The 24,472-nt window shown below is 46.2% G+C and overlaps 1 protein-coding gene across 8 annotated transcripts; it reads left to right on the top strand.

Annotated features, from left to right (window-relative positions):
- Positions 1 to 539: 539 nt before the first annotated feature.
- On the top strand, positions 540 to 24,260 carry LOC309871030 (uncharacterized protein). Of its 8 annotated transcripts, XR_014314972.1 has the most exons (7): positions 540 to 975; positions 4,075 to 4,234; positions 6,072 to 6,218; positions 9,644 to 9,760; positions 10,525 to 10,599; positions 18,089 to 18,605; positions 24,204 to 24,260. XR_014314972.1 is itself a non-coding variant. In XM_082743686.1 (6 exons), exons 3-6 carry the CDS (start codon positions 6,162 to 6,164, stop codon positions 18,250 to 18,252), a joined length of 273 nt encoding a protein of 90 aa, XP_082599812.1. In that variant the 5' UTR covers positions 540 to 975; positions 4,075 to 4,234; positions 6,072 to 6,161; the 3' UTR covers positions 18,253 to 18,677. The 8 variants fall into 8 exon arrangements, 6 of the variants coding, with proteins under 6 accessions (XP_082599812.1, XP_082599807.1, XP_082599809.1 ...); XM_082743686.1 differs by lacking the exon at positions 24,204 to 24,260 and having other exon boundaries at positions 18,229 to 18,677; XM_082743681.1 differs by lacking the exon at positions 24,204 to 24,260 and having other exon boundaries at positions 18,089 to 18,677.
- Positions 24,261 to 24,472: the final 212 nt, after the last annotated feature.

Below are 24,472 nucleotides of genomic sequence, written 5' to 3'. Positions count from 1 at the left end.
CTCCCCTCAGTGCAGGCTCCTACTCAGGAAAGTTAAGAGGTGGCTTAGTACTGGTGGGACATCAGCACTCAAGGACTTCCATCTCTGTAACTCCGGGTTCCCCACTCTGCATCTCCACAGAGTCTACCCTTTGCTCTTGGAAGCTTTAAACATGAATTGCCCTGCATGAGCAAGCCCTTGGAATTTCAAGTCACTTCCTTAAGGGCAAGAGGTTGGACCGCTGCACCAATTTCAAATGAGCTCCCAGAGGTTTGCTCTGAAGGTCAGGGCTGCAGATTGTTCTAGATCTTAAAGCATGTTGGACACAGTTTTACTTTGAGGCAGAGTGACTTACAAGAGGGCTGCCGGCGAAAAGATTAAAAGATTACACTTGTAGTCCCTTGCTTTCCTGCGGAAAGTGCCAACTTCTCTTTTTGGCCTATAGACTGAGACGGAAAACCCACTCGGCCTTCACGGGCTGTTAAGCCCAGGTGGAGGGGAGGGGCGGGGAGAGCTGGGGCATCCTGAACTCCCCTAACGAGTCACCGAGGGCACTTTTCTCCGAAGTCTAGATGGATGCCAGTAGCCCCCTGTCCAGACGGGGAGGGTAACAGCTCGCTTTGTGCGGGGAGTGGAAAACAAAGGCTCGCTAGGATTCCTGGGAGGCTGTGCGGCCCTGGGGCTCCTGGGACCAGCTGGCACCTGGACGGCGGCTGTGAAAAAACACTGGAGGCAGAGCTCAGCTGAGCTGCAACCTCGTGAGCTCAAGCGGGGGTCACCCCTGGCTGAGGTTACGGCTAAGGGAATGGGGTCATCCTCCCAGGGAGAACCTGAGCGGCGGCACGGGGACGCGGACAAAAGCCGCTTTGTGGAGACTGAGCGTCCCTCGACGGCGCCACCGTGTGGCAGCGCCGGGCAACGACAGCGGCGGCCGCGGCGGATCCCAGGGCGGTCCCGCGCCCACCCAGACCGACCTTCTCTGACCATCTGGGACGGGTGAGACCGGGAACCTCAAGGAGGTGCTGATTTTCTGTTAAGTAGGTGCAGGTTGCTTGCCATTCGGTGGAAATACGAGAGAGATAGGCCCACATTTACACAGCAAGTTTGTGGCGCAATCTTACCCACTGCCATTCTCGGCTGGCTTTAGCCCTGGCCAGGAGCCTCACCTAAAAATTGATGACTTAAAGGTGATCCTAATTGAAGGGAATCAAGACTGCTTAGACGTTAGGGCTGTCCGATTTCCCCACGGCTGCGCGTTTCTGACTCTCAGAACAGACATTTAGTGAGGGTGGAGGGACAGAGCAAAAGAGCCGTGAATTCAGGGTGTCTGAACTTGACATTCCAGCTGCCAGTGCTTTCAGCTGCAAGGTAACAGACCAGGCCTATGGGACTTTTTTTGTCCTTGTCTCACCGGGCCCCACAGAGTTGGGTGTGAGCCAGCTCTCCGTATCTAGAATTCACAGAGGAAATCTCCTCCAGCAGGTTCTCTGATCCCTGAGCCCTGTCCTCGCATTCAGAATACAGAAGGGTCTGTGCCCCTGGGGCAGGGGTGGGGGGGGTAGCTGTGAAAAGATTTCTTTGCAGGGCACTGTGGCCAAGTGCCCATTTCCTTTCAAAGGAGTGTTGGAGGGGGCGGCTTCCTCCACTCAAGCCTGACCAGGGACCTTCCATGGCTGCAACAGGCCATCCCCACTGTGTTCCCATAGACTGGGGGTACAGGAAGTCCTCTGAGAGCTGAGGCAGCCTGGGCAGCAGGACAGGACAGGACAGGACAGGAGAGGCTACACAGGACAGGGCTGCTTTCTTAGGACTCATCTGTGAGGACCTGCAAGTGTTTCTGAGGACCCAAAGAGCCTGGCCAGAGGGGTGTTAAACTCTCTGGGAAAGCAGAGCCTCAGAGGAGGGGGAGACCCTAACAGTGAGATTCTGTGCACAGTGGGCCACCAGTGAACCAGGGGCTCCAGGGAATGACATCCAAAGAGAACACACTGCCCACGTCACAGGGGCTGTGGTAATAGGGAGTCCCCGGGGTGGTGTGGGAGAGGGTTTCTGCAGAGTCCGTGAAGGCAGGATGAGTGAAAGTCTTAGCTTCGGATATCTGGCCCCTGACAAGGCTCCCTCAGCCACAGTCCCACGACAGGAGACCCTGTCTTGACCCCTAATAATCTTGCCCCCAACCAGTTGCCACCCTTCACTTGTAAGTTGTGGGGACAGGAGCTGAGAAAGTGAGAGGCTGACACAGCAGGTTTTCACCAACTTTCTGCTACAACTAGGAGGAGGGCACAAGACTGAATGCTGAGTTCCAGTCTGATTTTTTTATTATTATTACACAAATTAACCTTTTTAACTGTTTGAGTAAGACTGTTCACAACCCCAGTGACTGCAAGACAGTTACTGCCTAAATGAGAACAAAAAAGCCAAGGGTCCAAGGCACATTTTAAAAGGATGGTAGCACAAAAAAAAAAAAAAAAAAAATGTGTTTTGATGATGGTCCACTTGGGTTTGTGCAACACAGAGGTTGCAACATATGCAACAAATCTTTACCGGGCCCTCTCTCTGCACCGCGCCCTGCTGGGGAGCTAGAGCCTCTATCCTCGAGAGCCCCTCACCCCCGTCCTGTTAGAGGGAGTCTGGTGCCTCCCGTGGGACACTGAACAGGAACAGGAAGTCGTCCAGTGGGTGGGCATCTCCACAGCCTGGGTGCCCTTGAGTTCAGAGGTCCTTGAGGCTCCCTCGCTCTCTCTCTCCTCCTCTCCTCACTGAGGACTCCATGGTGATGGCCTGCCCTGTGAAGCTCTGCCAAGCGCTCCGGGAGGACACCACCCTCCGGGGACTGTCCTGAGCCTGGCAATGCTTTTCAGGAGGGGATGCGGAAGTGGCAGTTCTGGGCCTGAACTTCCCTTCTTCTCCCTGTGGCAGCTGTTCTCAGCAGTCCCTGCCCACTGCCATCCCCGACCATCTGCACGGTACCAGCGCCTCTCCCCAACCGTTCCCACCACCCCTCCTCTGCCCGTGAGTGTCCCATCCCCCATCCAGGATACAGTCTTCTCGGGACCCTGACCTGGCTGCGCAGTCACCTCCCTGCTCCTCTCCCGCTTCCAGAGACAGATCAATCAGCAGTGACCCTCATCTGCGGTCCCTCTCTCCTCCCTCCTTACATCCTGCCCTCGCTAGACGTGGGACCGTGTTCTGCTCCTCATTTTACAGGTGACAGAGACCCATCGTGACCGGTCACGGTGTGGAGACTGAGTAGCAGTGTCAGAACTAGAAGAGCGACGTCTTTGGGACATTTGAGCTAAAACGTGTAGGATGATCAGAGTTAGCCAGATAAAAGGAAGATGGGATTGGGAAGGCCATTTCAGCGTGGAGGCTGCTTGAAGGCAAGGAACCAAGAAAGATCGTGCTCAGTCACCTACCCTAATTTCTTCACTAAGACTTTAGGTGACTTTGATGCCCCCCTCACCATGTGTGGCAGAAGCCCTGTCCGCCTCCACGCTGTAGAAAGCCCTGATCCCTCTCTGGCCTCTAGTGGGCTCCCAGCGCTCCTGGAGCCTTGCACTTCTCTCTGCACAAGGAGGACAAATGATTTCACCCTTGGTGCCTTTGCACCAGCATTTCCCCTTTGTTTCCTAGCAAGATGCAGCTCAAATGTCAGCTGCTTTGGGGACCTATTTGACCTTCATGGACTCACACATCCATCCTTCCCTGGACCCACACACGTTGCCTTCGCATGTGCATGTGTGGATTTGTCAACAGCCCCAGGGACTGTGAATAAGGTCCCTAAGAGGTCAGCTCTGGCCACTGCCTGTATGTATCCCCAGTGCCTGCGCCACACCCGGCACAAAGCTGGTATTCGAACAACTAGGAGAGGGTGAAGAAAAGGGGAAGAGAGGGAAGAAGTAGCCAAGGTATGTCGATTTCAAGGTCACACCCTTGGGAGTATTTAAAATACTCATGCCTGTTGGAACTCAGAAAATCTTGTAAGGTTTCATTAGGAGAGAAGCACACCTCACTTCTGTGGACATGAATTTCGTTTTCAAAACAAGATAAGGTGACAAGGGAATCTTCTATGCTTTTTTTTTTTTTTTTTAACAGGTTTGTACTGCATTTCAGGAGCTACGCCCATAACCAATGCATCCTCAGGAAGATGAAAAGTCTATGACTTTCCCATGTTCATCTGCTCCCAGAGGCCACTTCAGCCTGGCTCTGAGATTTCACTGCGCACAACCCATGTCGACTTTTAAGGCTCCAAAGGGTACTTCTGCTTATTTGCTTTTCTTGCAAAATACCCAGATTAGCTTTCAAAATTGCAGCTCTGTCTAAGGCAAATAACTTACAAGAAAGGCAAGGGTGGGTCGCTGAGTAATTATTACCTGGTTTGTCCCCAGCTGCTTGTAGCTCGGTCCCATTCTCCAGCCCAGCTCTGCTTATTTTCAGAGTTGTTGGGTAAATGGCCCTGATGTCCACCAGCAGGGTATTGGCCAAGTACATGGTGGGGCAACCACAGGGCTTAACACTCTGCAAACATTCAGACTATGTTGAATGCCCATGTTTGTTGACCAGGAGAGTGTTCCTGACATCTTGTCAGGTTGTTGCATACATGGTTCTTTATTAAAAAAAAAAGAAGAAGAAGAAAGAAAGAAAGAAAAAGGGATCTGAAATCTGAAAAACAAAGTATTTGTTATTTTTTTGTTTCTATAACATTCAGAATTGTAATAATGAAGTCAAACTGCTTGTGGAAAAGTGATGATTTTAAAAATTTAAACTTCACAATTGAAGCAAAAAAGATTAAATATAGATTCGAGCTAGTTTATGCTTGGTCGTATGTATATTACAAGGTATTATATTATAGGGGAGATTTTACAAGGTTGGGAGGCCGACATTCCCCAACTTTTGTCCCCTGGAAAGGTGCCACTCCTGTTTTAAGACTGAGCTCAACTGCCCCACTTCTGAGGACTTTTCCTGCCTAACTCTGTATAAATGCCATTTTTGAGCATTTATGGCCCAGTCCATGGCCCAGTCCCCTGGGCCACCCCCTACACCCCAGCAAACACTATACCACTATGGTTTTCTCATAGCACACTCGGAGCCCTTGTGAGGGGATTCTTCAGCTCCTGTTGGATTAAATAACGGAGGACCCAGGGCACTGATGTGTGATGTTGGGCACATCATGGCTTTTCTATAAATCTCTGTGTCCTCATCATTAAAATGAGGATTCCTGTGCCCATCCCAAGAGTTGCTGTAAGGATTGAACCAATGCTTTGTGCACCGAAGAGCAGGGTAGAGATCAGGGGACTGCACAAGGAGAGCGTATTGGACGACCAGAACCCAAAGTCCACGCCCCAACATAGCCGCTTCCAGCCCACGCTGCAGGCTGTTGGCGAATGAGACAGAGAGTTCCATTAAAAGTCATTTTGTCCAAGCTGTGGGGGGAGTGGTGGGCCTGTGTTAAGTGAGAATGTAAGGGTCCTTTAGCTTCCAGCCCTCCTGCAAGGTCTCCACCAGAGAGCAGTCTAAACAGAGCCAAATTGGGCCTTCGAGAGCCTGGAAGAACACTGTTTGTAGAACTGGGTTCCCATAGCTAGCCTAGGATTTTAGAGCAACACGACTATTTAATTTTTGTGATTTTTTGAATGGAAAGTCTTCTAACCTGTGCCGTAAGTCAACATAACACTGTAACAGGCTTTCTTTTCTAAGATTTTTATTTGTGTATTCATTTGAGAGAGAGACTAGGGGGAAAAGGCAGAGGAAGAGGGACAAGCAAGCAGACTCCCCACTGATCATGGAGCCCAACTCGGGGCTTGATGATCCCACAACGTTGAGGTCATGACCTGAGCCAAAATCAAGAGTCACACGTGCAACCAACGGAGCCACCCAGGTGCCCCTTTAAACAGATATTTATAACCATTTCGTTAGGCTCACTATTTTTCTTTTCAGGTATTAAAGTCATATACAAACAGTAATGATAATTAATATTGACTTTGGCCTTAATGTGTTGCAGACACCATTCTGAATATCGTACCTACGTTTGCTCGTTGAATCTTCATAACAATATAGGAGATGAGTTTTATTGTTATCCCCATTTTCCATAGGAGGAAACCGAGACCCAGAGAGGTTACGTGAGGTGCTCAAAGACACACAGCACAACATATAAACCCTAGCACTGTGGCTCTGGAACCCACATGCCTTACGTGACAGCAGGCACACTACACAGAGGTCATGATGGGGAGAAAAGCCGGGTATGGACTGGGCCTTCGTTTCTTCTTCCATTACGAAATGAACATGTACATATTATAGAACACATTGAAAATAAAGGAGAGAGGGAGGAATTCTAGATCTACCAACCAGTGTAAATACTCTCATTTATTCATAACACCTGGCAGGTAATAGAACAATTACATATACCAGTAAAGCCATCCGTTGGTGTAACTTGTGGTAGCAAAGGAAATAGGGCAAAAAGGTTATTGTTGAAGAAAATGTCCCCAGTGTGTAGTAAAAATCTAGCCAGACTACACTGTGTGTCTCCCCTCCCCACCCTGCAGGAGCATCACGGAGAGGTCCCAGCTGCCCCCATAGGCACGCTTATGATCATCCTTTAAAAGCCCTAAAGTTCCCTCTAATTCCCTCTCTCCCTGGGCGTGCTGAGAATTCCCTCGCAGTCTCTGCAGGAGGCTCTCTTCTAGCTGAGAGGCAGCTGCTGCCCAAGGCTGTCAAGTGTGAACGAAGATTTACAAAACCACTAGGAAGGAACCCTCCGGGCCCATATGGGAAACGCGGTGGTCACTCCTAACACTGCGCTCAGAACTTCTCCCTCTTCCTCAAGCTGCCATGGATTTGCTTTTGCTCCATCCTTCATGCATCCACTCTCTGAATGTTTATGGTGTAGCTCCTGGGTCCCAGGCCCTCTGCCCTCCAGGGCACCCGATGGAGATGAGAAGGGTGAGACCTCTGGAATGGGGCATGAGCCGGGGGAAAGGGGAGGAGGGACCATACACAAAAGGAAGAGCGCAGGAAAGGCAGGACACCTTTGGGATTTGGGCCCCCACCTTCCGGGCTACTGATGAGGGCGCACTTGCCAAGAGATGTTTCTGGCAGCAAGGGCTGGGGCAGGCGCCCGTCCAATCCATGGCGGATAGGGAGACAGTCTTGGCCCCCCCGTTGGTCTTGGGATTTTCTCCCAACTGCGCTGAGCAGCCTGCGAAAGGACGTGAGCAAGATAGTAATGGGAAGGAGCACAGCGTCCTTGCCCTCAAGGAATTCGCAATGGGGTAATTAGATCATGAACTTCAAAAACTTTAATTCAGTCTGGGGAGAATGATGAGATGACAGAGATCTCACGAATATTTTCCTGGAGGGCTTGTGCAGATACGACCGTGTTGACAACTGCTTTGAGAATTCTGAGTTCCATTCTCTGGCGGTGGCTCTCCTCAGTAAAGACAGAAACAGCAGGTCAGGGGATATATTCCTGCTCTGGGAATGACAGGAGCAGAATGAACAGAGTACATGGGCCAACGAGGAGAAGGTCTTCCTTCAGTATGAATGGATGCAGGTGATTCTTACCGTAAATTATCATTTCTTTCTCTCATGTTCGCCGGCAGGAATCGAGAAGCTTCATGATTTACTACATTTGTTCATTTGTCATGAAGTATTTATGTTTCATAACACCTGCGTGTTTGACATTGGACATTATCTTTGGGCTCTTAGTCCATGGGATGGCAGTCCACAGCCCATGGGCCCAATCTGGCCTGACCCCTGTTTTTCTACCCTGTTTTTCAACATAGGTGTTAACCATGTCTTTTATTTGCTGTATTTATATTTCTTGCTTTTATTTGCGATATTCTGTACTCTGTATTCTGATGTTCTGACCTTGGCGGCCTGGCCTTCCCTGAGTTAGTATTATGAGAATTATAATATATGAGAATTATATATTAATTCTTAGAGACAGTAAACAAATGAGCATACTTTTCAAATGTAAACCAACCAGTCCAGAGCCTACAGCCCCAACCACCCCCTTTATAGGGCTTTCACACTCCCGGCCACAGTCCACCTGACCCCATCACCCCAGCACCGAGTACTCGATAACCAGGACAGACCCTATATCCCCGAGCCTGCTGAAATTATTCACACTAGCGAGTCCTAAGCCTGCTTACCCTGACTCACTCATTCTTTCCCACAGAAACCACAGTAAATGCTTTTGCCTACAATTCCCCACATTCCTCCAGAGTGATTATAAAGCTTCCCTGTGTGTCCCTCCAGCCCATGGCATGGTGGGCCCTGGCCTCTTGGGAACTGTGAGTAACAAACGATCTTGTTAATGGCAATCATCTGATGTATAGACCTTATGAGACCTCTAATTTTCTATTAATGAGATATATATATATTTTAAAGATTTTATTTATTTGACAGATCACAAGTAGGCAGAGAGGCAGGCAGAGAGAGAGAGAGAGAGGGAAGCAGGCTCCCTGCTGAGCAGAGAGCCCGATGCGGGGCTCGATCCCAGGACCCTGAGATCAAGACCTGAGCCGAAGGCAGAGGCTTTAACCCACTGAGCCACCCAGGCGCCCCTAATGAGATATATTTTTAAAACACCATTAGCTAAGAATGGCTTTTACATTCTAAACGGTTGAAGAAATCAGAAGAAGAAGAAGATTTCATGACACCTGAATATATATGAAATTTAAATTTTATTGGAATCCAGCCACACTCATTTACATATGATCTGTGGCTGGTTTTTTTGTCCTACATGGCAGAGTGGAGTAGTTATGACGAACACCTCATAGCCCACAAAACCTAAAATATTGATTGTCTTCACAGACATAGCTCGTTGACCTCTGTAATGTGACCCATAGCTATTTTATTTGCCCATTGAAGCTATGAACTTGTATCAATTGATTCATTGCTTTCTGTATGGTGTAGATCCCCTCATAGTTTGAAAGATTCAGACTCTCTGGCCATCGCTTTCTTCCTCGATCTACCCCCAAATGCCCGAGCCTTCAAGGTTTGATTTTTTAAAATTATCCACAATAAGAAGAACATTTTACTGCGACTCGGAACATCCAAATAGATAATAGAAACAAACTGCATGAGGCATTATTCATCCTTATAATGGCTGGATCACTTTGATGGTTTCTGTTTTCTTCTCCATTTTTAAAATATACTGCTTACAATCTATTGTTTTCAAACCCTACCCATGAGTCAACGTGCACAGTTTAATTAACATCATGAATCTAACTGAGTCCAATCTAAACAATGCTAAGCATTTCTCTTATACATGCTCTGCAGAGGAAGACAAATATAGAAGCGAATCATAGCGATAAAGCCCCCCAAAAATAACATAAATTTAAAAGAATACTCTAGAAGCAAAGAGGAGAAATAACTTTTTTTTTTTTTCCCCTAGAGCTGCTGGGCAGGGTTTCATAGGGCAAGCAAGATTTGAATTTGGTCTAGAAGCATGGTCAGGAAATCCTTGTAGAGAAGCAAGAGAAAGGCTTCTGGGGTGCGCTGAGGGGTTCTCTGGATGGTACTGAAGCGGAAAGAGTGCGTGGATGTGTGGTCCCTTCATTGAAGGCTTCTACATGCTCTACTTGCAGCCAGCCCCCATGCCCTGTTGCCCCTCTACTGCTTATAGTTTTAAACCGAGTGTGTTGTTTCCTTCCACAACTAGAATTCTTCGCCCAGACCTCATGCAGAAAACAGTGGAGCCATGTGGCCATCTCATAATGGAATAAACATGAATGTTTCCAGGAGTATCTCGGGAAGTCAGTCTGACGGTGAAGCATTGGTAAGAAAACAAGAGCTGTGCGGGAAGAGTGCCAGTCTTCGGATTCATGTGAAACAGATAAAGCTTCATCCAGCTTTAACTCAGTTTCTCTTTGGAAACCCCGCACCACCAGTAGCACTGCTGTTCCATCGGAAGAGCAGAAATTGAATCCCAATATATCCCAGTCCCTCCCCACCCCTCCTGACCCCTCTGCCTCCTTGTTGCAGTTGAGAGAATTGATCATCGATTCCCCCCTGGGGGATCACGGCCAGCTCACTGGCCGCGCAAGTCCCTTTAGATCTCTCTGGACTCCTAACACGCTTTACTCCCCACCAACACACCCAAGCACTCCACCCAGATAACATAATATAAATATGAGCAAACGGGCCTCTTTGGCTTACAGCCTGGGCAGCACTGCTGCTTTGCCCTGGGCGCACAGGTGGTCAGTCTCCGCCTACAGGCCCTTTAAGAGCCCAGTGTCGGATCGCTGATCTGCACAAGCTCCGTTGGTTTTCAAAGCTAGATGTTTGGGGGCTCATCTCTCAGAGGCAGGCCTTAAAACTTAGAGTGCTGACGTGGGGTTGGAACCCTTCTCTCCTCAAGGAAAAGCTCCAGATTTCGAGTTCCCTGCCGGTGGCTGGTCGCTGCCCTGGGGGTAAGGTTTATGCCAAGATTGTGTCCCCACCCCTCTCCTCTTTGAGGTGATTTTCTTCTCATCTGCCCAATGCACAGTCATGTTCGTTAGCCTTCAGGTTGTTTTCAGAGGAGTTTCTTTTCCTACGCAGCCCGTGCTGCTGGTACATCTGTGGGAGGAAGCCAAGGCAGGATCTTCCTATGTCGCCATCTTGAACCATCAAAAGGTATGTGCCTTTTCTATTTTCTTCAATGACTTTGTAATTTTTCTATTAATTTCTTTGACCTCAGGAGTGTACATCTATGATTGGTTATGGACCTATTTCAACCTTTTCCCATAAGAATAGACACAATTCATTGAGTAGTTCATACCTTTTCAAGTTGATTTGAATAGCCATCTCTTTCATATACTCAATTCTGAAGTCAAAAGAGATAGCTTGGCTAGAGACGCAAAGGCGGCAGAAATCGACATTTACATGACATCTGGGGCTTGCAAGTAAAATCAGTCTCCAGGGGGCTAATATATAGAATCACCAGAGGTCAAGAAGGGCACTGAAGAGACAGTTGAAGGAAGACAGGCAGAGATGTGATGTCGGCTGCATCTAAGGCCCTCCGAGGAGCCATATTCCTACCCTAGGAGAGTATAAAAGCCTCATCAGGGCACAGGATCTCACCTCCAGATTTCTCTCAGGTCACCCCTGCTGGTTCCTACAGTTCCACTTTCCCCCTCGCTATTCCTGGGTCTCTGGGCAGCATTAAACTCCTTTCTAGCGCCATGTGTGGGAGGAGACCTTGGTTCTTACAACGAGGGGGCACTGACATGTCACAAGCTGAAAGTCATAGAGTGCTGGAACCACTTTTCACAAATGCACAGCTGTCCTTCCCCAAATGCCAATAGCCTCTCCTGCCTTGAAAACCCTTGAAAGAATGTTCAATAAGGAAGCAAATGCACATCTACTGAAAAAATGATGAAGACCTAAGCCAGGGCAGTGGCTAAGGATCCAGAGGAGGGGGTGGGTATAAGGAATATTTATGAAGTAAGACCAGCGAGACAAGGTCTTGGTTGGCTGACCCAGGGTAGGCAAGAGGGAGGAGGCAAGGAGGATTCCAAACACTGTAGTTCGGGCCACTGAGTGGCTGAATATCTCATCCATCAAGGTAAGAATAGAGAAGCGGATCTGGGTAGGTAGGAAATGATCAGTTCAGTTTGAAACATGGTGAATTTGAGGTCCCTGTGGGAGATTGTATGAGGACGCCCAGCCAGCCAGGAGTCTCTGGACATGTATGAAACACATGGAGAAAAATCCCACACAAGAGACTGAGCGGGAACAGCCAGCTTTAGGGACTAGTGGCGCTCAGGGACTAGTAGGATCTGTGGGTAACAACCCGTCAGCACACACGGACCACTGGTCATTCTAGGTCAGTCATGCCTCCCCCACTGAAGCTTGCCTATGGCCTTGAGGATCCTCTGGATGGATGGTCTGTGGCTGATAGTCCTGGCTGCCCCAGGAACAGTACGCCCTTCCTGATGTGAGCTGGACCAAGTCTTGGCAAGTGCAAGTTTAATAACTCTAGAACCTTCATAGTGCCATCTCTCCTGGGGAAAACAGCAGGGGGAGGAAAGATAATAAAATCAACTAATCATCAAGTTACATCCCATGTGGTTGGGTGGCTGGGGAGAGGCATTTAAACACAAACCCTTCTCACTTATCTCTACCTGGGAGATACATATGATGCAGATTACAGTTTTTGTCAATGTCTCATAAAGTCCTCAGCAAACCTAGCTTCACGCTCCCCCTGCCTACACACGGCTGCATGAACTCCTCCTGCAACCGAACCCTGGGCCTGCCACTAATCCCTTCACAGCGGCTTCGCCCACCTCCCATTCTCGTTCTTCATCCTTCCTGGGATGTGTCAGCAATGTCGAGTCCAAGGAGAAAGGCTTCTCAGAACATGGCTCCCAGCAGAGATGGACTGGCCTGTAGCCAGCTGTCAGGCCATGATTTGAGATTAGAAATGCATCCGACTCTGAGTTTCTAAGAAATCTACTCAGCAGTATTCAGGAGGATAATTTCTTTATTCATTTCCTTTGTTTCTTTCACGTGTTCTTCTGACTGGGGGGAGGGGTCTCCTTTCTGCTGGCTTTGAACACCCTGATCACCTGTCCCTTGTTCATTAGCCCCCCAGTCTTACATGAAGGAGTTGATACTGGATTCTAAGACCCATCTTCTCTCTCCCATTGCCATTACTATTTTCTCCCCAACCTCAAATCATCCGGACCTCCAGGATGTAAGACAGGTCTTTGCTGGACCTTCAATTCAAAGAGGGATTTCCCAAGGGAGTGGCACGTCCATCAAATGGGGAAGATTGGACAATTTCTTGCATTCACAGTTTGTATTTATTTTAAAATATCTTTGCTTAGTTTTTCAAAATGCATCTCTCTCGGCACCTGCATCAAATTCTCCTGGAGCACCCATTAAAACCACAAATTTCTGTGTTTCTCCCCAAACCATTCAATCATATCTCTGAGGCTGGGACTTACAAATCTCCAGGCTGAACAAATACTTATGCTGTTTCTTACATACCCAAGACTTGAAAACCATGACTAGAGGCTGAGAGTTTGGATGATAAAAAAATCATCCAGTCTTACTTAACTCAGCCTCAAAATTTCCTGAGTAGTGCGATGCCTGGTGTTTTTCTTTTCTTTTCTTTCTTTTTAACCAACAGATGCATTTCTTTGAATACAATCTCAGTCAGATACTCGACACATGCAGTAGACCGGATCGCTGGTGGGGGCCATGGCTGGAGTTGGGAAGGGGTAAGGGCTGGCGTTCACCCTCAGATTCTCACATGTTCAGCAAACTTTCTCTCCTCGAAGTCCCAAAAAGTACAGATTTGGGGATTTGACAGCCTGGCTTGAATGAAACACTCATTTTGCTGAGTGACAGGGACAGGGACTTTGAACAAGTCATTAAACTCAGCGTTGGATGCCTGTACAGGGAGCAGTCACCCCTAACACACAGCTTTTGCAAGTATGGTCATGACCTGAGGGCATTCCCTTTGTTGACTGATGTTGAGGCCCATCAGAGGAAAGGGCTGGGAGTGGCATTAATTAATTACTATTTAATAAGATTTCTGCCCATTTAAAGATGGAGGTATTCACTACAAAATTCTGTCTCCATAATCCACAGCCCTTCATGTCCTTTTTGATAAATTAATGGAAGGACTATTAGTGCTGTAGGCTAAACCTAATGGCTTGTAATTGACTGTGAAATGGGATTTTGCTAATGAGGAACTAGGAGATTAAAATTTTCATTAAGAAATACTAATCAACAGAGTCCAAGAAGTTTTTTCTTGAAAACAAAACACACACAAAAAATCTTGTTTCAAAGTGTTAAGTGTTTGCTAGGAGAGTAGGTCACCCAGGTCGGGGACAGTGACGTGACCACCCCATGAACGATTATTTCTAATGTGTGTTACTGCTATTTCTGGGTCTCTAGCTCCCTGGGTACCAGGACTGAGAGGAGACACTGAGAGGAGACAGCTGGGTTGGCCTTTGCTGTCCGTGAGTGGCCACTTTCTTCCTTGGGAAAGTGAGAGGGAAACAACACAACCCAAGTCGTGGTTGTCTTCTCAGATCCTGTCTTGGTTTATTTACTTAGTGACTCAATCTGAGTATTTTCTTCCTTTGTAAGATTATCCAGAGAGAGGTGGATGGTTTCTTGTATACTTTCTGCTCAATTCATTTTCTGTTACATTTTAAACACCACATGTGCATCTTTGCTAATAATATCAAGATATACACAGTAGTTTCCCCTCAAGGATTCTACACAGATCAAGCAATCATTTTTTTCCACAACTTTAATTTTGAAAAGTGATACAGCATCTTATTTAGCAACCCCCCCACCCCGCAAAAATCACATGGCATCATTGACCTCCATCATAAGGAACACTTGGTTTAAAAATACTTACTTGAGGGGCGCCTAGGTGGCTCAGTGGGTTAAAGCCTCTGCCTTCTGCTCAGATCATGATCTCAGGGTCCTGGGATTGAGCCCCACATCAGGCTCTCTGCTCAGCAGGGAGCCTGCTTCCCTTCCTCTCTCTCTGCCTGCCTTTCTGCCTACTTGAGATCTCTGTCTGTCAAATAATAAGTAAATAAAATCTTTTAAATATATATATATATATACACTTACTTGAGATTTTCTCGGGTTTGGTTTCTTGAGAGCAGAAGCATGAGCTCTCAGTGCCTAGCAGAAGTCCCAGTATGGTAGCATCTCAAAATATATTTAATAAACTAAATGAAAAGGAAATAATGAGTAGATGATGGAGCAATGTAAAGATCTCTGAAAGATGACAAAGTGTGAGGAGCAGGGGACTTCTGAGCTCAGAATTGAATGTGCTGTTCTGCTGTAGAGATCAGTCCTTATCCGAAGCCACTTGGGGCAGAGTGGCTGAAATTTGACAGCACGCTGGTGGCAGGCAAGAGCTTGGAAGTGGACAACCGTGGGTCTGTGAGGAAGCTCCCACCGCACTCTGAGACAAAGGACATTAGCACCATCTCAGGGGGCCCCTGGAATCTCATCCTTGAGATTGGGGACATGGAGACCCCTCAGGGACCCTCCCTGAGTGAATCATCCCAGTCCCAAGTAGTAGGGCCGATAATTTATGAGGAGTTTGAGCTATCCCTAACAGGAGCGTTTGTGTCACGGTTTCAAAAATATGATCCCCTGAATTAGATGTGTGACTCCAATGGTTGCCCATAAACCTCCTGCAGCTGGGTCCACTCTGAAGAACTAACTTAACAACAAAGTTGGTGGGAAATGTAAGTAGGAGGTATATTTTACTCTGTATTTATTTTTTTCAACTTTCCTATAAAAAGTGCTATTGGGAGGGGTAATCTTCCATCACGGGTGTCTGGAGCCCCTACGTGTCTTACTGGGCATGCCAAGAATGCGAAGCTCCGACTGCTCTTTATCCAGATCATTGCTCAGAATTGAGTTTGCAGTAAACTGCTTTGAGGGATAGGGTCATGTCTCACCAGGACAAAGAACAGGCATGTTTACTGTTTGCCATAAAAGCAAAGGATTCCCCCAGTTCGCTGTTCCTGAGCTGCAAAGCAAATCCGTTGTGTTGGGGGCTGATTCCACGTTAAAACCTGTTAAACCCCTAGGGCCTTCCTGGGCCTGCTTAGCCAGAGTGACTCCATGTTGCCTAGATAGCCATCTAGATAGCCATCTAATACATTTTTAAAGTATGGGGTACTGGTTTTAAAATATACTTATGTTGCCCAAAGCAGTACTTTCCAGAAAATTTGTCCAGTTGAAGACTCTAGAACTGCCTGTGAAACAGAAATCTCCTTCCAACTGGAGTTCATATTTGCGTGTGTGTCAGGGAGGGGATGACATCCTTCCCTAGCCTCCTGACTGATCTAGTCTTCCGACTTCTTCAATTATATACATTGTATCTTCAGGGCTCAGTGCAGTTCTCTGTCCTGCTGGGAAACTTTCCCAACTGGCCTAGTCTGGACAAAATGCATGTTGTATGCCTCCATCCCAGCAGCCATCATTCTGTACTGTTGTGCTTTCTTCAGAGGAAATTATTTCTCTATGTCCATGTCCGTGACTGGCTCATAGTAGGTGCATAATATCAGTGGCTACACCAAACATCCAACACGTGTGCTGTGTGACCTCTGACCCTTCATTGCTTTCCTTTAGCCTCAGCTTTCTCGTCAGTCAAGCCCATGATATGGTGAGATCACTTACCTAAGTGTCTTAGGCATATTAGTAATAAGAACAGGATTAGTTAGCAAAGGACTGTCTGGATTATCAAAACCTGGTATACTTACTCCAGGGTTTCTTCTCCACCTTCTGTTCTGGGGCGTTTGCAGAGCCTACCATTCACCTGTAAAAACACAAGCCTTCGGGGACGCCTGGGTGGCTCAGTGGGTTAAAGCCTCTGCCTTTGGCTTGGGTCATGATCTCAGGATCCTGGGATTGAGTCCCACATCGGGCTCTCTGCTCAGCAGGGATCCTGCTTCCCTTCCTCTCTCTCTGGCTGCCTCTCTGCCTACTTGTGATCTCTGTATGTCAAATAAAATAAATGAAATCTTTAAAAAACAAAAACAAACAAACAAACAAACAAAAAAATGAACACAAGCTTCTGAAGGGAATCTCCTGAAGAACTGCGGAGTGGACCTTGAACTTCCAGTCTTGCTGTGTGCCACTGGATCCACCAGAGGGCAGCCTAACACCAATCTTGCGGAGTTTTGCCTTTCAGAGCCCTGTTTTCCAGAGAGCTCAGAAGCGGCTTAACTTTCCTCCCCCTACCCTGGCCGTTTGGATGAAAATCTCTATAAAATGTATTCCATGATCCCCTAGCCATTATAAGTACATTGTTATCCTGATTTCCTGTGAGTTAGCCTCACCATTTCCTGTCACTGTAGGTATAAGCTTAATTTGAAACCAATGCCTCTTTTCAGCTATTCTGTAGAAGAATTTGTGTAAAGGAAGTAAGAACTAGCTATGTAGTCTATGCATTCATGTTTTAGAAATAAAGTGGAAAAATCTATTAAAAAATAAAAATAAAGAGGGGCTCCTGGGTGGCTCAGTGGGTTAAGCCTCTGCCTTCGGCTCAGGTCATGATCTCAGGGTCCTGGGATGGAGCCCCACATCGGGCTCTCTGCTCTGCTTCCTCCTCTCTCTCTCTGCCTGCCTCTCTGCCTACTTGTGATCTCTGTCTGTCAAATAAATAAAATCTTTTATTAAATAAATAAAAAAAGGAAAATAAAAATAAAGTGGATTGTTTTCTCACTGGAAAACCAACAGAGACTTACTTCAGAAGATTTCAGTGGAAAAATCTAAAAAGCGGGAAGACCCCCAACCCCTTAGTCTCACCGCTTTTCTGTACTTATCAAGAGCTAGGGTATCGCAGGCTTTCTGTGTGGGCCTCAGAAGTGCAAAGGTGAAAACAGTGATGAGCTTGCTTCTAGGGTGTGGGCAGCCCTGTGGGGAAGCAGGGAATGATTATAACCAAGCATAATGAGCACTTTAACATGAATAGGCACCAGGTTCTTGGAGAGCATGCAGTAGAGGCCACTTTGGCTTGAGTGATTGGAAATGCTTTTTGGAAGAAGGAACAATGAAGTCGGATTTTGAGAAATCATGTATGGGGGAGGGTGTGGTTAGAGGGAACAAGAAATCAACAGACAGAAATATACCTCCTCTTTCTATATCTGTATGGACAGCACAATTCTGGCCTCCCCAATGGTTTGTCTTGTAAGCACCCAGAACAGTGCCTGGTACACAGTAGGGGCACAGTAGTGGTTAAGTATATGGATATGAACTTCAATGATTTTGCTGGGCTGCTGTTGCTCTTATAAATTTTTGTCCCAATGCTACTGGCCTCTCTCAGGTGTTCACGTGGCCTGGTCCTCCCTGCTCCCATTATCCACTCCATTCTCTTAGCCTTCAGAGTGCTTAGTCTTCCCTGATATCACGTTATTCCTATTGTCTGTGTCCCCCACAAGAAGGTAAGCTTAATAAGGGTAGGGGCCTTTTATTTTATTTATTTTGCTCACTGCTGTAGCTCTATGCCTATAATAGGTCTTAAAATACAGGAGATGCTTGATAAATACTATTTTGAAAAAGAAAAAAGGATGAGTATGAGTCATCAACCTTAGTTTTACTTTGTGATTGAAAAAACACTTTTTTTTTTAAGGCAAACAATGGAGTGAGGTTGCTATCATGTGTCAAGACATCCGAGAGAGTTTACTGGAAAGCTCACAAATAAAATAAGAAAGGCTAGAAACTCCGTTGTACTCATTCAGCTCACATTCTCTTCGTCTTATTGATCCCAAGGAAAGAGAAGAAAATCATCCATGACAAGTAGTGGCTGTCAGAAAGGCCGTTTCATGCTCAGGGAAAAGTGAAATCTCCCGCCATCGGAGCAGCTTCAAGTACACTTTTCTTCTGGAGGAAAATTGGAAAGACTGAAACTTGCTCACCCATCAGCGTTACCTCCGCCCTTCCCTGTCTCTGTGGTATTTTACAGCCCTGCAAGTTATAGAAAAGGGCTAGTATTACAAGTAATTCTTGTCCGCAGAAAACAAACAGAGTTTGGTGGAACGTGAGGTCACCCTATGGGACCTGTTTGCGAATTCCCTCCAGCACTTCTCTGAATGTGGGCGGCTGTGGGTCTCCTTGGGCTGGTTCCTAGCATCCTGTTGCTCTCCTCGGTAATGAATCAGCTAAATAGGACATTTCACCATGTTTATTTTCTATTTGTATGAGAGTCGTGATTTTACATTTTTTAAAATTTTATTTATTGGAGGGAGGGAAGGGGGCAGGAGAGGCGGAGGGAGAGGGAGAAGCTGACTCCCCGCTATTAGAAAAATATCACCGAAAGTATGGTCATATTATGCAAGGCACCCTTTCAGTGGAAGGAAACTCATTTGCATTTCCCTAATGAAGGGAATTTTTTTCATTGCTCTGACTTAAAGGGATGGAGTGGGAGGTGCTTGTCAAAACACCCCATTCGGGTAGCAGAGATCAAGGAGGTATTCTGAATGCTGTTGAGAATTACTTTTCGGTCTTTAAAGATGGGGTGCTTCTCACGAACATGTTGTTGATAGGCAGTCACAAGTTCGCCTCTCTACGCTGTTAATGCTATTCTGCAGAACACCCCCAGGCCCGTTTGTTTGGGCGGATGTGTGTGGCAGGAGGTGGAGGAGGAATGTGTATTTGCTGGTGAGAACTGTGACAGGACCCGGAGCAAACAGAAACCTTTGTTTTCAAGGAGAAACGGAGAGTCTTTCAACAAACGGTGCAGGGCAAATCAGGTATCCGTGGGCAAAAGAATGAAATTGGGCTCTTACCGTAAACTCTTGAGACAATTTATCTCAAAGTGGACCAAAGACCTAAACGTCAGAACTAAAAGAAACTTAGAAAAACACACAGGAAAAACACATAATGATATTGGATTTGGCTATGATTTCTTGGATGTGACCAAAAGCACAGTCAACAGATAAATTTGACTATATCCCTGCTCCGTGCTTCAGCCAGAGTGATCGTGCTTGTGTGAGATCGCGGTGCCCCTCTACTCAGGTGCCTCTACAGCTGTCCTGTTCACTCAGAGCAAAACCAAAGTCCTCACAAGGCCAGAACAGATTTCGGTCTCCCGTTCTCTCTCTGGCCTCATCTGCCGGACTCTGTCCTCTTTGCTGTTCTGTTCCTCGCTGCACCGAGCAGAGCAGGGACCCTCTCAACTCAGGGACCTTGTGCTTGCTGTTTTTTAAGCCTAGAAAATTTTCCTTCTAGACACCCGCATAGCCACATGGCTCATTCCCTCAGCTCCTTGAGGTCTTTGTACAAAGTTGACCTTCTTGGTGACCTGTAAACCATCTCACTTAAAACTGAACCCACCACTGCAGGTCCCATCCTGCCTGTTCCTTTCTGCCTTGTTTCCTTTCATAGAACTGGTTGGTATCTAGTACATAATATCGTTTATTTACTTACTTATGTGTGGCTTATTGTCTTTGTTCCCATTAGAGCGTAAGTTCCTTGAAGTACAGAGTTTCTTACCTGTTTGGTTTATTGATGTGTGACAAGCACCTAGAATAGTGCCTGGCACAGAGTAGAGCTTACTAAATGTTTGTTGAGTGATGGATGGTCAAGTGCTGACTGCACAAGGACCTCCGTTAAAAACCTGCTGACCAAGCAAAGCTGATTATTACTCACTGCAGTACAGGGAGACACCACCCGATGGAGTTAAAGGGAAAGGCAGGGGAAGATACTTACAGAGTTCTGGAGTCTATGCTTTCATGACTTAAAGTGGATTTTTCAAGGCAGAGAACTGGTTGGGATTGAGCAAAATTCCTGACATAATAGTTTAGGATTGGGGTGCCTGGGGGGCTCAGTGGGTTAAAGCCTTTGCCTTTGGCTCAGGTCATGATCCCAGGGTCCCAGGATCGAGTCCCATAGTGGGCTCTCTGCTCAGCAGGGAGCCTGCTTCCTCCTCTCTCTGCCTGCCTCTCTGCCTTCTTGCAATCTCTGTCTGTCAAATAAATAAATAAAAATCTTAAAAATAATAATAGTTTAGGATTGATGGTCATGGCGAGGTGAGGATCTCAAGCTGTCCTGATAAATGTTGTCCTGATAAATGACTTATCGTTTCCAGGGAAACAATAAGTTTCTTGATAAGATGGCTTTTTGCCCAGATAGCAAACCACCCAGGTAACTTGGTTTACAACACTTTCTGAAGCACACAGTAATTAGTTCACAGTCTTGTCTTCTGTTAAGTTTCCATTGGTGCAGGGTCTCAGCTCCCAACATCAGTGTGTACAACTCAGTGGACTTAAACATAGTTGGCCTCTGTGCCTTTTTGGAAACAGAGTCTTAACATGGAAGGGTAGTTCACAGAACAGCTCAATCATGGGACTGCCTTGGAGCTGAGACAGCCGGGATTCTGTTGCCTGCCCTACTTCTGGCCCTAGCAACATCCGAAAAGCAAATTCAAATTTGGAAAACAGAAAACACATTGCCTGAGGACATCCTTTTTTCCAAAGAGTGATTTTCCAAATATTGTTTCAAGGGAATAGGTTGAATAGCTTTTTCTTTTTTTTTTTTAATTAACATATAACGTATTATTTGCCCCAGGGATACAGGTCTGTGAATCGTCAGGCTTACGCACTTCACAGCACTCACCACAGCACATACCCTCCCTAATGTCCATAACCCAAGCTCCCTCTCCCTACCCCCCTTTGTCTGGCAACCCTCAGTTTGTTTTGTGAGATTAAGAGTCTCTTATGGTTTTGATATGGAGTGATAATAGGCTGATAGAAGCTGCAGCAACCAAGAATTGGCATGTTCCTGGGGCTCCTCGGTGGCCCTCTCGATTAAGGGTCTGCCTTCTGGCTCAGGTCATGATCTCAGGGTCCTGGGATCCAGCCTCATGTTGGCCTCCCTGCTCAGTAGGGAGTCTGCTTCTGCTTCTCCCTCTCCTTCTGCCCCTCCCCCTACTCAAGTGTTTTCTCTCTGAAATGAATAAATAAACAAATAAATAATCGTAAAAAAAAAAAAAAAAGAATTGGCACATCCACTCTGACTGGTTGATGCCCCTGCTATAAGATGGCTAAGTATTTGAATACCACGCCTGATTGGATCTATGACGGAAAGACGTTAGAGGAGGCAACAAGGAAGGGCCACTGGGACATGGACAGGAGATGGGATGGCGTCTTCTTCCACATTTGCTCTCCAGGAACCGATGGAACATGCTCAGTTGAGCTGCAATATTGAGCTGCTTGTAGAAGACAAATATTATACTTCTGCACAACTGAATACAAAAATGATGTAATGGTGCGCAGCTTCTAAAGCAGCCTCTAATAATTCCCGCTTCCTGGTGTTTATGATCCTTGGTCCTTTCCCCTGGAGTGTGAGCGGGGCCTAGTGACTTGTTTCTAATGAGTAGAGCATGGTAAGAATGATGGGACGTCCCTTCGGAGATGAGAGAACTAATGAGGACGGTGACTTCTGCCTTGCTCACTTTCTGTCTCTCGCCTGCTGACTCTGAGGAAAGCTGCCACCATGTGACGCCTTGCAGAAAGGCCCATGTGGTGAACAACTGATGTCTCCGGCCAACAGCCAGCGAGGGCCTGCCACCGGCCACCGCCCTGTGAGTGAGCTTAGAAGCAGGCCTCCTCCCTCTCACTCAGGCTGTGAGAGCAGCGCAGCCCCAGCCCACAACTTGATTACAGCCTGGAGAGTCAGAATCACTCAGCTAAGCCCCCGCTGGAATCCTGACCTGCAGAACCGTGAGACAGTCAATGTTTTAAGCTGCCAAATTTTTTAATACTTTCTCCTATGGCAATAGATAGCTAATACAGGGTGTGTGTGTGTGTGTGTGTGTGTGTGTGTGTGTTTGTGTGGCTTCTGAGGCCATATCAGGGTATTTTATCCAGGGAGGGCGTATACTACAAGAACTTCACATGTAATATGTTTGCTTTGGAGAATGTGTCATGGCTTCTGACTTGGAAGCCCAGAAACAGACTTGTCAGCTCAGCAAACAGCTTCATCTTTAATCAGGCTCACATGAACTAGATTTATGGGACTTATATGACAACACCAAATGCTAGTTATTAATTTAGAATGAGAGAAAAGATAATCATGCTGGCCGGCATACCAGAACACTTATGTCTCTATGACAAGCACTTTCTCTGAAGGCAAAATTTCATGTCAAATAAGAACAAGTGAGTTGCTTGATGAACGTAGAATCAGAACAATGGAAGCTAAGCATACGTTTCAAATGTTTAGTGGCAGTAGTCGAAGTCATGCTAAGAATAATTCATCAGTGGAACCAGACAACTCCAAAATTGTTGGCTACCCCCCATGAGTCCATCTTTATTCCAAGAGGAACTCATCAATGGGCCTGGAATTTCCCCCAAACCACGTGGTGAATTCTCCTTCCTTTTGTGGGCAGGGACTGGCCAACATTTTATGTTATGACCAGTTTTCTAGACTACCCTGATGACCAGACCCTCTCCAGAAGGTAAGATTTTTTTTCTTTGCTTGAGTGAATACGTGGATTAACTTATAGTCTTTTCTTGTGGGTCTAGGAGTTGTTTGTCAACTTTAAGGTAAGTTTAATGCTAATTATATTAAGAACATACTGTGATCCAGACATCTATTTAAGAACTTTATTTATGGATTGTCTGAATGTAATCCATACAGCAACATCCTAGTACCAAGAAAAAAACTGGGACAGAGAGAAGATATTCAAAATCTCACAGCTAATACATGTCAGACCCTAACTTTGCCCGAATTTGCTTCAGACCGATTTCTATTAACCACCATTTCCTATCTCCTTGCCCTACACCTGTGGTTCTCAAACTTATACAATCATCAGACTCACATGGAAGATTCCGTAAAGCACAGAATGCTGGGCTTCACCCCCAAAGTCTGTGGTTCAGTAGGTTTGGCGTGGGGCCTGAGAATCTGCATTTTTACATGTCCCCCATCGTGCTGATGCTGCTGATCCTCGGACCACACTTTGGAAACTTTTTTTTTTTTTTTAGGTTAGCAATATCTCTCTTTTGGAGTACTTTCCTGCCTCCTATTCATTTTTTAACTGCAACTAGAATGATCCTTCTGATTTTCCTTGGAAATATTTATTGAGTGTCAGGCACCATACTAGGCATAGAGGATGAAATAATGACCAATAACCTGAAGTGGGGCATTTGTCTGGAACACTTTCCTTCCTTGGCTGAATACCATGTGATGTTGTTCATGTTCTCCTTTCTGTGGGCATAAAATATAGCAGTAATATAACTGAAGTTCTATTCCTGGGATCAGCCCACAAAATGGTAGAGGCAGCTCCGTGCTCTTTGATTTTGCTCTGCGTAGTTGTTCGGGGGAATAATTAAAACCACAGCTTCTTCTTCACTCTAAGATAATGTCAGAGTGAACTGATGGGGTTTTGGGTAAATAGGAATATGGAAGAAGATGATAAGATTCTTCAGGCTCATTTTTCTAGTTTTGTAAAACTCTACAGAATCATTTTTTCATCCTTAGAAGGTTGGGGCACCAGGAATGACTTGGGAATATCCTGCCTGCCTCCTGTGAAAGTCTGTCTTTTATCTCTCTGCTCCTAGCCCATAGATCCAGTCTAGCAAGAGTGATGATCAAGCTGTTTTGGGCTTAGTTAGCCCAGGAAATCCTCACCACTACTGGTCACAATCACCTTAGTTGTTCCACCTTTTTCTCTTCTCTTTGGCTGGGCAGAAAAAGTCTAAAATTCAGCTAATATGAAACTTTGATTGTGTAATTCCTTGTTATTATAGGATAAATTCTGTTCTAATCAAGGAAGCCGGAATAGAAGACAATAATCCAATAATCACACAAGTAATTAAAAATTAAATTAAAAATTGAATTGTAGATGATGCTAATGGAAGTTACCTAAGAAGATTAGGAGCCTATAATGCGGTTTTTAAGTAGCTAAGCTTGAGAAAGTGAAGACAGAATTGATTCAAAGAAGAAGGAGTTTTCTAGGCTGAGAGAACACCCTTATGGAGGGACAAAACTTGGCACATTGTAGGGAACTAGAGAAATA

The sequence above is a fragment of the Mustela nivalis genome, assembly GCF_964662115.1.
Source record: "Mustela nivalis genome assembly, chromosome: 8".
In the NCBI taxonomy this organism is placed as follows: domain Eukaryota; kingdom Metazoa; phylum Chordata; class Mammalia; order Carnivora; family Mustelidae; genus Mustela; species Mustela nivalis.
The sequence above is the reverse complement of the archived record's forward strand: the minus strand, read 5'-3'. Positions and strand labels throughout refer to the sequence as shown.